The sequence below is a fragment of the Castor canadensis genome, chromosome 12 (assembly GCF_047511655.1).
Source record: "Castor canadensis chromosome 12, mCasCan1.hap1v2, whole genome shotgun sequence".
NCBI lineage: Eukaryota > Metazoa > Chordata > Mammalia > Rodentia > Castoridae > Castor > Castor canadensis.
Window position 1 is genome coordinate 47,564,606 of NC_133397.1, and position 18,594 is coordinate 47,583,199.

Genomic DNA, 18,594 nt, shown 5'->3' on the forward strand with positions numbered 1-18,594 from the left:
AAGAAAAATTATAAATGAAAGAGGAGATATTACATGATACTACAGCAATACCAAGGATTGTAAGAGTCCACTATGAAAAATAATATGCAAATAAATTGGGTAACCCAGAAGAAGTTTATAAATTCCTAGAAACATACAATCTACCAAGACTGAATAATGAAATAGAAAATCTGAGCAGCCCAATAATGAGTAAGGAGATTGAATTATTAATCAAAATCCTCCTAGAAAATTTCAGGGCCAGATGGCTTTGTGGGTGAATTCTATCAGGCATTAAAAAAAAAAAAATTAATGCCAAAAATCCCTTAAAAAATGGAAGATGCTTTCAATTTCTCTTCCAAACTCATTTTGTACTACCTTCATACCAAAGCCAGAAAAGGATACTATAAGAAAAGACCATTATAAATCAGTATCTTTGATAAACATAGGTGCAAAAATCCTCAACAAAATACTAGTCAGTCAAATACAACAGTACATCAAAAAGGATCAGTCACCATGATCAAGTGAGACTTATCCCTGAAATGCAAGAATGATTCAACATATGCAAACCAATAAATGTGGCATGACTACATTAACAGAATAAAGGATAGATTTAAAAAAGCATTTAACAAGATTCTCCATCCTTTCATGAGTAAAAACTCAACAAATCAGACTTGAAACAATATACCTCAACATAATAAAGGCCATAATTAATACTCAATGATGAAAATCTGAAAGCTTTTTCTGTAGGATCAGGAACAAGATAAGGATACCCACTCTCACCACTTATAGTTAACATAATTCTTGAAGTCCTCGCCAGAGCAATAGGCAATTAAAAGAAATAAAGGCATTCAAACCAGAAAGGAAGAAGTGAAATTGTCTATTTGCAGATAATATGATCTTGTATATAGAAAAGGCTAAAGACTCCACCAAAAAACTGTTAGAAATGGAAAAATCAATAAAGTTTCAGGATACAAAATTGACATATAAAAGTCCATTACATTTGTATACACTAACAAACTATCCAGAAAAGAAAACAATTCAATTTATAATAGCAGCAAAAACTAAAATAGTTAAGAATAAATTTAACCAAGGAGGTAAAAAATTTGCATACTGCCAATAAGTCATTTCTGAAAGAAATTGGAGGTGACACAAATAAATGAAAAGATATCCCATGTTCATGGACAGGAATAATTCATATTGTTAGAATTTCTGTACTACCTAAAGTAACCTATAGATTTCTACAAAATTCTAATGACATTTTTCACAGAAATTAAAATAAATAATCTTAAAAGATGACAAAGACACAGTGTACAATGGAGAAGGGATAGTATCTTCAGTAAATGACATTAGAGAAATTGGATATCCACAAGCATCTATAAAAATTAACTCAAAAAGCACCAAAGACTTAACTGTAAGACCTCAAACTATAAAAATTCTAGAAGAAAACATATGTGAAAAGCTCTTTGACATTGATCTTGGTAATATTTTCTTAAATATGACTAAATTACAGACAAAAATATACAGGTGGGATGACACCATATTAAAAATATTCTACACAGCAAAAGAATCAGAAAAATAAAAAAATAATCTCCAGAATGGGAGTAAATATTTGCAAATCATGTCTGATATAGGGTTAAATCCAAATATATATATGGAACTCATAAAACTCCAGAACAAAACCAAACAAAACAATAAAACCCAAAAGCTGGATTTAAAAATGGTTAAAGGGTCTGGAGATAGTAGCTCAAGGGTAGAGTGCTTGCTGGCACACAGGAGGCTATGACTTCAATCTCTAATACTGCAAAAAAAAAAATGTGCAAAGGACCTGAATAGACATTTCTTCAAAGAGATAGAAATGAGGAACAGGAATATGAAAAGGTGCTCAACCTCACTTACCAGGGAAATGCAAATCAAAACCACAACGAGTTGTCACCTCACACCTGGGAGGATGACTGTTATTAAGAACACAAGAGAGAGTATTCAGAAGAGTGAGGAGAAAAGGAAACCTGATGTAAATTGGTACAGTCATTATGGAAAACAGTACAGAGGTTCCTCAAAAAAATTATGAACAGATTACTACTACTACTACTACTGCTACTACTACCATGTGATCCAGTAATCTCATTTCTGAGTATATATCCAAAGGAAATGAAATCAGTATCTGGAAGAGATATCTGCAGCCCTCTGTTAACTGCAGTAGCATTCACAATGACTAAGATATGGAAACAACCTACCTATCCATGGATAAATGAATAGATAAGGAAATTGTGGTAGATAGATTTACAGTGGGATTATTTTTAGCCATTAAAAAAAGGAAGGAAATTCTGCCATTTGTGACAAAATGTATAAAATTGGAGGATGTTATTCTAAATGAAATAAGCCAGATACAGAAAGACAAATGCCATATTATTTCACTTACATGTGGAATCTAAAAAAGTTGAATTCACAGAAGCACAGAGTAGAATGACAGAGGTGGGGAAACAAGATGTCAGTTAAAGGATACAGACTTTTAGTGATAAGATGAATTATTTCTGGGGATATAATTGTATCATGGTGACTGTAATTAATAATACAGTATTGTTTCAATATGCATGTAATTACCTAGAGTTCAATATTTGTTTATGGTATTTTTAAGTAAAACTTACATAGTTGAAATATAGAAATTTATACCTTCTGTTTGATGAGCGTTGGCAAACATACACACCAATGTAACCCAGTCTCTTCAAGACAGAAGTCATTACTTCCTCAAACTCCTTGTTCATCAGTCCCTGTTCCCCACTTAACCCTCAGATAAAACAACTGTTCCAGTGTTGTTCAGATTAGTTTTACCTGTTCCTGAGCTTCATATAAATGGAATCATCTAGTAGGGACTAGCAGCTCTGGCTGCTTTCACTCAGATAATGTTTCTGAGATTTGTCCATGTTGTGTGTAATAATTGACCATTTTATAGCTGAGTGGAAGTCCATTTTATGCATATAACAGAGGTTCTTACGTGCCTGTGGATGGACATATACCTTCCAGTTTGGAGTTATGATAAAGCTGCTATGAACATGTTGGGACAAGTCTTTGTAGGCATTCTTTCTTTCTCTTAAGTAAATACTTAAGAGTGAAATTTCTGGGTCACAGGAGAAAATATATGTTTAACTTTTTAAGAAACTGCAAGACCTTGTTCCAAAGTGGTTGTATCATTTTACATTTCCACTAAATAGGTAAGAGTTCTAGTTGCCAGCAGCACATAAAATTTAGCTGTCCTATGTTGTAGATGGTACTGTTTAATTGTGTTTTTAATCTACATTGTTGTAATGTCCAACAATGCTTTTCCATCTGTCTGTTGGCTATTTGTGAAGTATTTATTTAAATCTTTTGCCCATTATTTTAAATTGAATTGTCTTTTTACATTGAATTATACTGTGTAAGATTTGTTGAAGAAATAGTTTCATAGTTTACAAGCATTTGAAAAACCCTGGCCAGTGTGATTTATTTGATAGTATCACCTCTCCTCCTATTTTTTTAGAAATCTTTTTCCAGGTCGCTTTCCTTTCCCAGTACATGGATCCCATGCCAACATGTATTTCTGTCTCCATTGTCACTCTGAATCTATTGAACAAAGTTCACTGTCTATTATGAAGAGAATATGTCCTTCCTCCAAAGTTGTATGTTGAAACCCTAATTCCCAATGTGACTATATTTAGAGATAGGACCTTTACAGAAATAAGTAAGGTTAAACGAGTTCATGAGGATGAGGCCTTGATTTATAGAGTTAATGTCCTTTATAAAAGAGACACCACAGCCAGGCATAGTGGTTCACTCCTGTAATCCCAGTGCTTAGGAGGCTGGATTGTGAGTTCCATTGCTATGTTCTAGGTCTGAGTCCATCATGTCTTGGTGATTCCTGTGAGCCCTTATTATTATCACACAACTCACTCACCTTTGTCCAAAATTCAAGCTCCATTTATTAATTGCTAAAATCGTAAGTTTTCTTCTTGACCCCTTTTCCCGTTCTCCTTTCTTTTGAGTTAAGAAATGTCTCTTCCAAACATTTTTCTTTTCACAGTAAACATGTACCCTTATTAACATTCAGTTTTACACTTCAAATCCTGCTCGATTCAGTCATTAGTCTCTTGACTGTTGCCTCATCCCCAGCCTGCAGGAGAGAGCCTTGCCAGAGTCCAGCCATTTCCCCAGTACTTTAAATTAGGATCCAGAAAACCAATTTCTATCCTTGACGCCATCACTATAGCTAGTTGATTGCTTCTCATAGGCCTTCCACTAGACTGGCTAAAAGACTGCCATGCTGCTTGTAAAACCATTCATGCCCTCAAGTCCTCAACTTCCCTTCTCAGAATATCAAACTTATAAAACTTTAGACAGAGAAAAACTTGGAGAAATTATGTATGAAATTTTGTAAATTGGGGACAAGAAGTTGCATAGCTGTTACCAGATTCCTAGGAATTTCTTATCTATAAGTGGTTAACAACCAGTGCGCTGGAGATATATTCCAGATTCATCTCTCTGTATCACACATTTTTTCATGAGTCAATGAAAGAGAAAAGTTGTGGTCAAGTAGTGAGTCCAGAAATGAAGAACTTGGCATGACAATCCAGAAAGGGAGCTCACCTGACTGGCTGTGCCACGTGTAGAAGTCTCCCTCCATACACCTGAAGAGGAACCTCCAAGCATCCCTGCCAGCCACCTCCTACTGAGACACCATCTGGTTTTCTGGAACCTTCCAATAACTGGACTTCCCTTTACTGTTTGATGGAGTACTGATCGTGTTTCCTGTTCTGAGAGTCACCTTTTTTAGGAAGGAGCTTAGCTTCGTTAAACAACTTCGGTAGTCCAAATTTTTCCCCCTCTATCCTCTGTTTCTTTCTCTCTGAAACCTGACTGATCTGATCATCACTTTAATATCTGTTTTCCCTTAACTTTTTCTTTTTGAATTCTTTCTTCCATCCCATCTAGAAATTCCATGTCCCCGCTTATTAGTAAGGGTGCAGAGAGACATTCCTCAGGCTCTTTTACTTTCCACTCCTCTAAAGAAACCAACTTGCAGTAGGTACTCTGAGGTAGATTCATGCTTCCAGCATGAAGAGCAGCAGGGCATGTGGCTGTGGCCACTGTGACTATCCCACTCCATGGATGTCACATGGTCACACACAAATTTCCCTTGGAAAGTCTTATTTTGTTTTGCTTACTTGGTAGCAGACCAATGACTCTGGAGGGCTTCCTGGAAATGCTGCCTGCCTGTTTGCCTTGCTGATCTTTCTATACACTTGGTACTCTGTGGAGGAGTTGGCAGTTCCACTGAGCTGACAGGATGGGGTCAGCCAGGTACAAAGAGATTCTGACCAGGAGTATTTCAAAGTCACAGATGCCTCTCCACCTGTTTCCTGCCATGTGTCTGTGCTGGTGTCAGGTTTTCCAACCCCCACCCTCCTTGAAGCCTGTCATCAGTTGTGTCCCACAGTTTTCACGGGGGACTCTGGTGGCCATTGCACTACCTCAGAGTTCATGTGGCTTCCCACATTGTGTAAGGTATTCCCTGGGCACCACTGAGAGGATGGAAAAACTCTCCCTCTTTAAAAGGCTCCTGCTGGGGCTGTTTTTGCCAGACTGTGTCTCATGAGCCCAAAATGGAAGGTCTTTCTCGTGCCAGCTTTGGCTACCCATCACTTGTCAGGACTGCCCTGGAGAGAGCTGCTGACCACATTCCGCCCTCTGGCCCTCACCACCGAGGGATAAAGATGGTATGGTCTGGGCACCCCACTCCAAAAGCTTCCAATAATTACTCATAAACTGAGTTTCTTTTCTTTAGATATATTTGTTGAAAAGGAGCTTATTTTGTCTTTAAACCCATTTTTTAGGTCTTTGTAGCATTAGAAATTGTTTCCAGTGTGCGCGGCAGAGTATGCTGCTGGGTTCACGTTAAACCTTACTTGAAGTCCTTGCTGTTCTGTTGTTGCTGGAGCTGTGGTAGAAAAGCCACCATTGGGGCTGACGGGAAGATGTTTTTGATCTCAAATGTCGGCCAGACTCTCACTCAGGAATTTACACTAAAGACCTGTGGAGAAGGCACATTTGATAGTTGAGAAAAATTAAAATGAGCCTTTTATACTTCCTTAGATTCAGAAACATTTTATTCATTGCCGCCAAAGTATTTAGATCTATTATAAGCCAGGTACAATCTTAAGAAAAAAGAGACCTCATTCCTGCCCTCATGGAACATATATTCTGAAGACATGGAGGGAAATTACTGTTTTAAATGAACTGTTTCATTACATCAGGAAAAAACCACCCTAGAAAATAACATGGATGAAGTCACACAGAAACAAGAATAATGAGCCATTGACTGGGGTCCCTGCTAGTTTCTGGCTTTATTTACAGGGGCAGCATGCAAGATTCAAGAAGTATGTGGGACACAGTGCCCATGTCACCAACGTTAGGTGGCTACACAACGACTCTGTGCTGCTCACAGTAGGTGGTGCTGACACAGCCTTGATGATTTGGACCAGGGAGTTTGTGGGAACCCAAGAGAGCAAGCTGGTAGACAGTGAGGAGTCGGATACAGATGCCGAGGAGGATGGAGGTGAGCCACAACCAGCCACATGCCTCTCGCACTGACTGTGCCTTCCTCCATTGTCCCCGCCTTAGCCACTGGAAACCAACTCACTCTTTCTGTTGTTTGAGGTTATGACAGCGATGTTGCTAGAGAGAAGGCCATTGACTATACCACCAAGATCTATGCCGTGAGCATCAGGGAAATGGAAGGCACCAAACCACACCAGCAGCTGAAGGAAGTGTCAGTGGAAGAAAGGTATGGTGTTGCACAGGTTGGTTGCATTTGTCATACCTGACCAGAAACTTGTTTAAAACAGAATGCATTTGCTTTGCTTTCAAGAGTTGATACTGAGGCAAGTCTTTTATTATCTGCCTAGCGTCTGGACCTATACACAGGCTTACACTGTGAAAAATTGTCCAATGACCTCATTTTGTGGCAAAGGGTGGGTTCCACTTCCTAGAAGTTGGTTATGGAGTATGACTTGAAGAGGTAAGTTTGATTGGACTGGGTTCCCTGCTGGAAGCCCAGATGCTATCCTGAATGCAATGACTCAAGGTGACTGTGCTTATTAACAAGGTAGGAGGGAGACCAAGCTTCTCAAGTCATGTGGGAACATTTGTGGAGTGGTGGGAAATCATCCTCCATTCTAGTGGTGTCTGTAATTCCAGCACTGGGGAGGTAGAGGCAGGAGGATCATGAGTTCAAGACCAGGTGGGCTGCATAGTGACAACAACTACTGCCAAACCAAAAACAAAGATAAATTGTCAGACATTCTAGAATTTCTAAAAGGCAAAGCTCATAATTGCATAATTTACCATGTTCATAGTTAGGAGGTAAATATTGAATAAAAACTCACATCTAAAGAGAATTTGATGGATCTCAAAGATGTGTGAAGAACTCTGAAGGCTCCTCACCTTGTGGTGGGCCCGATGTTAACAATTACACTGGTGCCATGATGTATGATAATGAGATTCAAGTTGCTTGTGCTTGATCAGGCTTTCTGCCTAATAATAACTAGTTAATAAATATGACGTATCGCCACTTACTATTAGGTGTGGACTTAGCTATAAAGAAATAAAATGTGACTTCCTACCCTCTGGCTTCAGCTCAATGACAGAGGCTAAGATTAGCTCGTAAGTGGTGGCTGAGCTCCTGGCACAAAGCCAGCCTCTGGTGAAGGAAGCCTTAAATCGTCCCTACTATCTTTATTAGATGTTGCAATGAAGGGGCAGAGCTCGCTTTTGATTTAAAAAACAGATTTTACTGCAGTGGTTTGTAAAGTATAGTTATTTTGCTTGTGACATGATTTGAACTGGCCACAAAGAAAAAATAATTTTAAAGGACTTAATTCTAAGAATTAAGAAAAAACAACCAAATGCATGTAAGTATGTGAATAGGCTTCCCACTTAACTAATCCACTCTGAAAAATATTTGGCTGAAGTTAAATTTTTTTTGCAAAATAAATTATCTAGCCTTCCCAATTCCAAAGAGTTGACATGGCTATTATTCCAAGTTTGTTTTGGGCTGAATTCTAGAAGATGCAGTGGTGTATCATGCTGAAATTTAGACCAGTCACTAAAATACATCTAACTGAAGTCCTAATTCCCAAATTAGGGAATTAATGCACAATTAAACCTTTCCTTGTCACATAGTTTCCTGCACAATTGTATTAAAATTCACTCTGTCCAATTTAGTGCAAGGTGGCAGGGATAGAGGAGCTAAGGAAGAATTTTTCATTTTATAATTCAAAATTTTGGAGCTACCTTATTTTCTTCACCATGCCAGATTGCAAACTTGTTATTACAGTAGGATGCACTGAATTGACTCTTTTTTTAACAAAAGAAAATACTTCATGGCACTATGAGATATAGGAGTAGGAATTTCAGTTCTTTAATGGCACTTTTAAAAATAATTCACCCTAGAATGCAGTGACAAAAATATATAGTGAAGAAGACAATTTTCAGATAAGTATAGGGTCCAAGGGAGTAATGAAGCCTTTTCTGCAGAGAGCAGCTTCCTTGATAACTTAAAAAGGCTTGACAGCATCTGTTTGCAGAGAGGGCTATAACCAGAGACAATGCCAGCTGCACAGAATGCTGGGAGCAGAGCTTGTGTACCCACACCAGCCAGGGCAGGCAGTGCAGAGCTGAAAATGCCTTAGCAGCATGGAGGAAATCATAACGGAGACCAAGGACAAGCAGTCTCTACCCGACCTGTTCAGTAATTTTAGGGGCCTTAACCTCAGCATTCAGATCATAGGCAGCTTCTGAACCATGACAGAAAAGTGTCAGGCAAGGAGGCACATTTAGGGAATTTGTGAGTAAGCAGAGTGATACAGTGGGGGACAGGACTAAGCAAGGGACAGGTGGGTGGAACTTGACAATAAGTCACACAGCACACCTCAGTCTTCAGATAGGGTGAAAGTGGGCTCCATGGACCCCAGCGTCCTGAGAACAAGAGAGGGGCAGAGACAGAAAAATGCTGTGGGTTCCTCACACTTCAGGAGCATGAAGCCAAGAAGAGCCCACCCAACCTCTTGGGGAATGATCAGAACTGTCATCCAACAGCTCTTGAGCTCCCTTTGACTACTTCAGGCTATGCTGATTCAAGAGGCAGGGGCTCTCTTTGACTTGCCTTTTTGTCCTGTTGGTGTATAATTCCTGGAGATTCTGGGCCAAGATTCCTGTCTCCTAGATAGGATCTAGGAGAGACAGCACTTGAGGACTGGTGGAGATGTGTACTTGCAGCAACCACACTATGCAGGGCCCATAGTTGTCATTTAGCACTGTTCTGTCTCTAACTGAAACTCATTTCCACTTTCTAAAAGCAGCTAAAATCATGAGATGAGTGCAGCAGCTGTCATATTGAGAAAATGCCTGGAAGACAGCTGTATGTTATACATCAACCACTCGTTAAGCAACCAAATACCTAATTCCTAAAGTGTAAGATAGTCATGGGTGTTTCTTAATTAGATTTAAAAATAGCTATGAGACTTTAGATGGTGTTTTCTGTGCAATTTCTAACACACTGTGAGTTCTTACTCTTCTGAAGTCATAATCTTCAATTCCATTCTTTTAAGAAGTGAAAAAGTTGAGAAAAAAAATTATAATTGCTCTGACGAGAACACTGGGCCATACCTCCCAAATGTGCACGCCCCTACAGTGCTTACTGGGCACTTCACCTTTGCTCTAGCACACCAAATGCCTTGCTTCCTTCACTTAGGCTTGTTCAGCCAGTCCCCAACCTTGGGTGAACCTGCTGCTCAGTTGCCGTGTGTGGCATGTGGCTGAGGAAATCCTGAAGTCTTTTCCAGTTTTGAGAATCTGTGCTTTCACACCTCATCTGGACACTGGGACTTCCCCACACTACTTCCTTCATGCCCAGCTGACTTGATTCTGACTCTGGTCTAGAGAAACCTTCCCAAACTTCTTGCCTCTCAGGTGCCCAACTCAACCTGACATGCTCCTTGCTCTCCACTTTTGACCTCATCTCCTACTCTACCATCTTTTCTCATAAGGTCATGGTGTTTTTAACACCTGCAAACTTATTTAATAGATGTTTAAAATGTTTCTCTTTTTGAAAAGAGAAAAAAGGATGGGGGGAGGCTTAGAGCAATTTAAGGTACAATATGCTAACCATTGTCACACCACAAAAGATGTGCCCAAATTCTATATTCTGACTTAGGTAAAAATGGTTCTTCCCCCAAATTCACACATGACAAAATCACTAATGGTTGCTCAGTACTAAATTACTAGAGTTGCATGAAATGAAGAAGTCTTTTTTTACCACATTACTAAAGTCATCCCTAGTTTACATATTGCTCTTGATTTATTACAGGGTTAGGAAGGTCACCCAACCCAAATTGGCCAAATCGGTTCAGATGCCTAAAAATCCAGGGATAGGGCATCTTCAGGTGTCTCCTGCTGTTGGGATTGTGTAATCTTTTTATATCTCAGTTATGTTTCTTTTGATTTACTGAAAATCTTCAAGTAGCAAAATGGCTAGAGCTTCGTCTTTGTGAGTCAAAGCCAGCAGGCAAGAACTGGCTGTGAGTCACATGTCTGCACAAATGTCATGAGGACCTTTGAACCAGTCGCTATGGCCTAGGATAAAAGAGCCTTTGATTGACAATTCCCAACTAGTCCAGAACCAAATATGCAGAGCTATTTTCAAAATTAGAATGAGTACTTCCTAGATGTACTCAAAACAGCAAATGCCCACTGTACTCCATCCTTTTCTTATTATGTATGCTCCCAATTACTGCCTGTCCAAAGAGAAACGTCCCAAAGCTCCATCTAGTTACTGCATCCAGCCGTTTCCAGGATCTGTGACGTTGTCTTAGCCATGTGGCTATTCATAGTGTGAGCCATCTTAACTTGCCAAGTAGACCCAAGTGCAGAGAGGACAGCATGAGTGTCATTTTTTTAACTACCACCTGGATGGAGAGAGAATGAGACACAATTTGTAGTGGTCATTGTCAATGTCCATCCTAACCTTGACTGGACAGGACAGTCAAGCATTTCTGCCCCAGCCATATGCATGCTCTGTTCTACTGGACAGTCATATGAATGTGAGAAGACACTGACAGTCAGGATGGAAAGGGTTTTGGTGGTGGTGGTGATGGTGTTAATGACAAAAAGTATAGACACATATGGAAGCAAAAACATAAAACAGGAGGTGATTTAATATTCTCTTAGAGGTCCAGCCTCCCAACTCTCCTAAATGAGCACTGGGATATAAATGATGCTTGTGTTTTGTCATTCTCATGGGAAAATGGAGAGTTTCCCACCTTTCCGTGAACTCCATCTAGACTTTTGGAGGACCCTGGTTCCAGGCCCGGCTATTCCCCTTGTGCAGGTAACCAGTGCATGCCAGCTGCCAGACTGGGGGGGGTTAGAGCAACTTTCAGAGACCTCTCCCAAGAGGCCATGCTTCAAGTCAGTCTAAATTCCATTTTTGTCATTTCATTCTTTGGTCTAAGATTTGGCATTTCATAGTATCAATTTAGGAGGAAAAATGTCTTCTACATCTCAGACAAATAATTACTTAATTCTAAAGGTGAAGGCATAGCAATTAAACAAATTGTCATTTTATTTTTTAAAAGTTAATTAAGTCATTAATTAACTATGTCTACCTTCATTTTTGGTGATAAACTGAGCACCATTTAATTGATTACTCTTGGCAAATACTCCTTTTTTTTTTAAAAGAGTTTGTATTATTTGTTTCATGACGTGATATAACTATTCTTAGACCCAAATGATTTCAATGAATGTTTTCTATGATTATTGTTTTCATGTTTAAATTATCATTATCTGGTCTTCAGCCAACTTTCCTTTGGGTTGGTATATAGTCTATTTATTTATTTATTTTGGTGGCCCTGGGGTTTGAACTCAGGGCCTTATGCTTCCTAGGCTGATGCTGTTACCACTTGAGCTGCTCTGCCAGCCTCCCCACAACTCACCTGTTTTGTGATGGTTTTTTTTCAAGTAGGGTCTCCCTGACTATTTGCCTGGATCTGCCTTTGTAGCTTGATCCTCCTGATCTCTGCCTCTTGAGTAGTTAGGATTACAGGCATGAGCCACTGGTGCCTGACTATATGTCTTTTTATAATACCACTGTATACTTCTGAAATTGTCCTTGTTTTTAACAGGAAGTCCTACACTCACATTTGGTTTTCCTGTCCCAATAATGGCATCTGAGTAGTTTGTTTCCCAGGATTATTAGTGGCTGCTTCAGTAATTATAGACCCAAGATAGAAAAAAAAATTACTTTCTTTTTAAAGATCTTAAGTCTAATACTGTAATAAATATGTCAGACCACCAGACTCAAAGAGAAAAGCTTTTGGCACACAGTTTTAGAGGTTTCAGCCTTGCTGCTTTGGGCCTGTTGCAAGGCAGCACATCATGGCAGACACACGTGAAGGAAAAAACCACTTACCCCATAGTGGGGAGAGGGTAAGTAGGAGATAGAAATCTTAAACTTAGAAATCGTTCTTTTTCTTTTCTGGTTTTGTTTCTTAGCTCAAACTCCTTAAAGCTGGCTTCAAAGAATGCAAAAATATGGAACCTATAGTATCTTAGACAGATTTGTAAAATTGGTACATAGTGAAAGGAATAAATGAAATGTTTTTAATTTGGCCTAAGCTGTGTCTGTTGTGGCCCCAGGAAAGAGGGTCCTCAGAAAAGAAGATAATTGAGAAGACCTTAATGAAGGGATATTAAGGAAGGAGTGGGCAGAGTTAAGAGGAACCAGAAGGAATGGTGAAGCTTCATGGATTTAGCACAGCCAGAAGCCATTACCACCGAGCTGTAGAAGGGGGCCACCTAACAGGAGCAGAGACCTGAGGGAGGGGGTTGCAGGCAACCACCATGAGTCCCAGCAAAGAGGCATAGTGGGAGCAATGCCCCCAACTGCCTTCTCCCGCCTCTGGTCTACTAGTTACTCCCATGGGCAAAGCCAGTCAGAAGCTGAAGGGCAAGAAGAGCCAATTGATGCCATCCATGGAGGTCGTCTTTCAGGGCGCAGCAAGAAATTGGGGAGGAAACATGAAGAGTCACACAGAAATAGCTAGCTCATTCTCCTTTGCTTTTTTCTGATGAAATTGGTGTTATCACTGAAAAGAACTCCAAGCTATTTTATTTTTGTTTTGTGTCTCTTTTTTCTTTTCCAAGCTATTTTAATGTTGAACAGTAATCACTATCATTCATACATGCTTCACACATATATAAATATTTATTACCTGATATTCTATCTGAGGAACTCTTTAAAATCAATTAAGGATGCCAGTAAAATATAGCTAAATCCATATCAAGAATCATTAGAGACATTTAAACCTTTACCCAATATAAATATGACAATTTTGGAAGCCATGGCTTTTGCACTGCTGTCCGGGGTACCACAGAATCAACTTCTAAGAGGCAGTAGTACACTGAGGATTTTAAGTTTTTGAAATTGTAATCATGCATATTTCATTTTGGCATTCCTAAATATCTTTAAAAATAGCATTTGAATGTCTTTGGCCCATCCCCAGAGGTTTTTATTTTTACATGAAGAAAATAATTGATCTTAAAAGCTACAGAAAATTTTTATGTCAATATCCACATTTTTATGTGGATCAAATTATTATACAATCCCAATTTTACATTCTGTGGTAACTGTGATCACCACAAAAGTACTTTCTTCTCATGATTTATAGATAGGCTCTAACAGTGTCTCCATACGTGGGAGCCAGTGTTTCACTTGAGTTCACATGAGCTGACCAGGCAGTACTCCTCCTAGCTGCATTTGGTGGAGCCATAGTTAGCAATTTATTTTAAAATGTCTGTTGCTTAACACAGGTGTCTCCTAACTACTTAGATTAACCATCTGTATGAAGGACGGTAATAATGGGAATTTTTATTTACTATATTCAACTGGAATCTGCATTCAGATAGAAACCTAACCTTAGGATAAACACAAGATACAGGATAAACACAAACTGAACTATTTTGATGGAAATTGGCATATAAGTATTCACTAACCTGAACTCATTAGAGTTGTTTTCTTTGTGCACCCAAGTCAGCAGTCTGCACATTTTTCAAGGTCCTTCATTAATAAGCACTGCATTTTGCAGCTTTTGGCTATCTACCCAAAAAACGAATAAAAGGACATGGGAATTTCACATTCTGATTCTGCACTATCTTTACAACATCATTTTACTTAAAGAATTTTTCACTGACTAAAAAAGAGGTACAACCCCCCTTTCTTTGTGTTCTTACCTCCTAAGCTACGTAACTTATGGCCACAAATCAAAATCCTGCACTGACCTAAGGCTTATTTTTTTTTTCTTTCCTCAGAAAGGCCTTGGGCTTTCTGCCATCCTCTTCAACTTTATCTCAGGCTGAAAAGGTCATCTATCCCTTTAAAAGAATGAAGTAGAAAAGTTATTTTTAACACTTAAATTTAATGTCTTACTAATTATGAATAACTATAGAAATTATTATATCATTTTAGTTACCCATTTATCAGATATATTTAGTCTAGCTATTCAGCTGTTTTACTTAGGTAACATGTATTCAACTATATTTTCTTAAAGGAAGCTTTAAGAAACAATATTTTTATACATTTTATCATTAGTGTATTAGTTAAATATTATTTTTCCAGGGATAGAGTCCTTAATACAATTAGAAAATCATTTTTAAAATTTCTGTCCTCTTGGGGTCTGGCAAAGTGGCTCAAGTGGTAGGGTACCTGCCTAGTAACTGTAAGGACCTGAGTTCAAACCCAAGTACCTCCAAATAACAATACCAACAACAAAAAGAAGCTAGAAAAAGAACAGACTAAACCCCAAGATAATAAACAGAAGAGTATAGCATTTCTGTTCTCTGAACATCATCTTTAACATCTATTTTTCTAAATGGCAGAATTCCAAGGTCCAGCTACTTGAAAGGAGAAAATGGTACACATATTTTAAAGTAGAAACCCTCACAGCTAAAATTTTTAACTTGAAATTAGTCTTCCTCTGCACCATTTTAAAAAGTACAAGTCAGTTAATGACAGTTTTAATATCATCTTTAGTACTATTATCTCTCCCAAACTTGAAGCCTTTGGCATCTTTCAATTTCCCTTGCTTATTGCTTAGTTTTGGTTTTCCAAAGAAAAGTTGGGCATGAGAGTCAAAGCAAAACTCAGCTTACCTTGGAGTTCCTCTTACATCTAAAACTTCAAAAGAATCCAGTGTTTACCTTGAAGATAGCTTGCTGCATTCTAGGAAAGGGTGAAGATGTCCTGTGCATTAACTCCACTTCTGACACCTATCTGCTTAGTCCTCTGAATAGGACAGTGATGTAAATGATGGAAAGGCAGCAATACAAAAGCTAGAGATTACAATTTTTCTTTAATTTTTGAATGCATGGAAAGCTGCAGACATGGTTACATAAAGCAGGAGCTTCAGCATTTCCTCAAAAAGTCTTTCTTTACTATTTTCCTGAGATTTTATTCTGTACTTTTCTACCTTTATAACTCCTCCAAAACACACAAATATTTAAGAGAATCTAATGACAAGCCTACCAGCTCAGGAGGGATAAACACTAAAAGCAGTTCTAACACACTTTAGCCATGAGGTCAGAGGAATTAAGTTTGACTTCAACAGAATAATGTCTCAGCAAGCCCAGGCCTCAGGCTGTCTGAGGTTCTGTCCTGCCCAGTGGGATGGCTATACCTTTTCTGATCTCTCAGAACTCTTTAAAGGCAAAATTTTTGTTTTATATACTGCTTTATCCCTAAAATCGAGAACATGGTGGCAGTCAGTAAATACTAAATGAAAAATTTCAATGAGAAAAAGGAACAAATGAGTGAACTTCTTTTCAGTTTACCAGGGTATAGGTTGTTTTCCAGTCACAGGTACATTTGGATTAGATATCAAAGTCTAAGATCTTGTTGATACCTTGTCTTTAAAATTCAAAATTCAGCATGGAAACTTCTGCCTTTAAGCAGTTGGCACCCCTGGCCATCCTTCCAGCCCTCAAGTGTGGTTTCCATCTGGGTTCTACCACTGGACAATTCCAAACAGTGGCCAGGAGTGGCAGTGCCCTTACATCCAGACTCCAGTTCAGGAGTCTGCCTTTGTGTGGCAGGGAATGTGTGACAGTGGGTGTCCAGGAAGCATCTAGGGGATCAGTCACATGTGCTCTAAGCTTCTTTCCATGTGTGTATGAGTAGTGCCTACAATGATCCCTGTGGTTAGGACTCATTTCCAGGCACCAGTGGTCCCTTGCCATCTTACCCACATTTGGCCAATCCCAGCTATAAGCATCTCATCTTCTTTCACTAACCCCTGACTGTGACTCTGTGGTCAAATCAGGATCCTGCAGGACAATCCTTGCTCTCCCTACTCTGTGCACTGCCCCTGTCTGGGATCTGCCAGTTCTCACCTTCCCCTTTCTTTCTCCACTCCTCTGTAAGAACAGGGCTAACATCTTTCATACAGGAGATAGTCATCTTGGTTTAATGGGGTTTGTGTACCCAAGACTTCGAACCAGGGATCACCCTAAATGGAGTCCCTCTCCCAGTCCTCCATTGTGGAGCCTGGGGAAAGGAATAGTTGTCATGTCACAGACTGCCTTCTGCCACAGAGATAGCTCACTCTCCATCCATGTCACCTGTCAGAGCAAGGAGACTGTGATGGCAGTATCAGAATTACTCTTAGTAGGAATTACAAAGAAGAGAACTGTAAGTATTCTTTAGTCCTGGTACAAACTCTGTGGTATATGATCCTTGAGAAACAAGGAACTTTTACCAAACCAAAATGAGAATCAGATTTTGAGCTTTTTAAAAGTAGTAGTGCCTCCATCTGTGAAGGGACAGGTGCTAGCTCCAAATGACCTCAAAATTCCATTCTGGCATTAAGGTTTTCCAGACATTTTCTTAAACTGTGCCTATGGCTAAGTGAATATTGCCATAAATTTATCTTCTGTCTCATATCCTTTCTGAATTGATTCAAGTGGATTTATGTACCTAAACTAAAAGTAACTCCTATCAAGAAAACTGTGCACACTGGGTTTATAAATAATGTTATGGGATTTTTCTTTGTTCTGATTTTTTTGTTTCAGCCTCAAATTAACAGTCTTCTTTAATTACTGGAAAATATTTTTGAGGTGCTTAAGCTTCATGCTTATGAGGCAGACCCTCTTAAGCCATGCATCTAGCCTGTGAGTTTCTTAATAAATGGGTCCATGCTATCATGATATTTAAAGTTCCACAAGATTACAGACTTCAACTGTAGGATTTTCACCTCCCTGAGGATTGTTGCCAGGTCTGTCATAGAACCACCATGTGCCCAACACAATGCCTTGCACATAGGATATAGCAAATAAATATTTCTTGAATGAGTAGGCAAATGGAAGACTTTAGTTAGCCTGCTTTTCTTAAATCAATGAATTTTAAATCAATGAATCTGCTTGCAGCATGCAAGCTCATTTCTTACCAGCAACCACTTTTACCTTCATTTTCTTAGCACCTGTGGTGGTCTTTGTGTAGCCCATGCAGAAGCTGATCCAAATTGGTCATAGATGCTCTTGGTTAAGTGATTTTATTTTTAGCGTCATACCTTCTGTCCATTAGGAATTGAAATATTTGTTTGCTTTAAACCTATTGGACTCCAAGCAAAAGGAACTGCAAAGAACCTTCTTGTGGCCACAGCCACCACACTTACTTTACTCACAAAGCTTTTTTGTCAGCATATTTATAATGAAACAAGGAATCATGCTCACAAGTGACAGTATTAAAAAATAGGAAAGATTTAGACAGATTTCCTTGAGTTAAAACAAGGCACTGTATATAGGCAATCACAGTTTTTCTTCTAACCTTTTATGCTATGTTTGGAGACAGAAATCTTCTGGGAGAACTTGCCCTCAATTTTGAATGAATGTTTTACTTAATCAGTAGCTGTGTGGGAATTTCAAGCAGGCAGAATGAGCATGATGAAGCCAGGCAGTTCTGCCCTCCATGGTCATGTCAAAGGCAAGTAAGCAGCCTACGCTCCTAGCATTTTTCTCAGCTACATGGGTCTGAAAGAGGCCCTTTGTCATCCAGGACAACAGCTGCTTTGTAAGCTTGTATTGTTAGAGTTGCTAAGAACTGACAATCCTGCTAAGCAATTGCTGTCCAATTTGCCCTACTTGGACCTCTCAAAACTGCTAAATCCTGTCTGAAGCTTGGTCCAGTACACAAGGGGCAACCTTTCATTCTGCATTTCCACCCCATTTGTGAGGGTGGAGTGACTGTCAAGAGCCTGTTAGTACAGAGACCTGCAGTGGCTTATGTGTCGCATATAAACTAAACTCAGCCCTGACCGTGAGAGAGTGACTGCACATGTGCCCACCCCTGCTGTCTAGAGCCCTTCTCTCTGGGCTAAGTTCTTCCTCACTCCATCCCTTAACTCTGTGAGAATTCTGCACACAGAGCTAATCTGAGCAGGTAGAATGCACCAATATTCTTGTTTTTTATGAAAGTGGGTGGAAGGATGTGAGATTACCATAACTATTAAGCCCTGAAATCCTGAAATTAATCATTTCCAA

The 18,594-nt window shown here is 39.2% G+C and overlaps 1 protein-coding gene across 12 annotated transcripts in view; it reads left to right on the top strand.

Annotated features, from left to right (window-relative positions):
• The window catches only part of Eml6 (EMAP like 6), a 258,414-nt gene that overhangs the window by 211,673 nt on the left and 28,147 nt on the right, over nt 1-18,594 (top strand). For all 12 annotated transcript variants that reach the window (XR_012439685.1, XR_012439686.1, XR_012439688.1 and 9 more), the window contains exons 26-27: nt 6,364-6,565; nt 6,667-6,793. Coding sequence is in view for 8 of the 12 variants with exons in the window: in XM_074049718.1 (XP_073905819.1) it covers nt 6,364-6,565; nt 6,667-6,793 (329 nt within the window). In the remaining 4 variants the exon portion in view is untranslated. The remainder of the gene's footprint in view (nt 1-6,363; nt 6,566-6,666; nt 6,794-18,594) is intronic.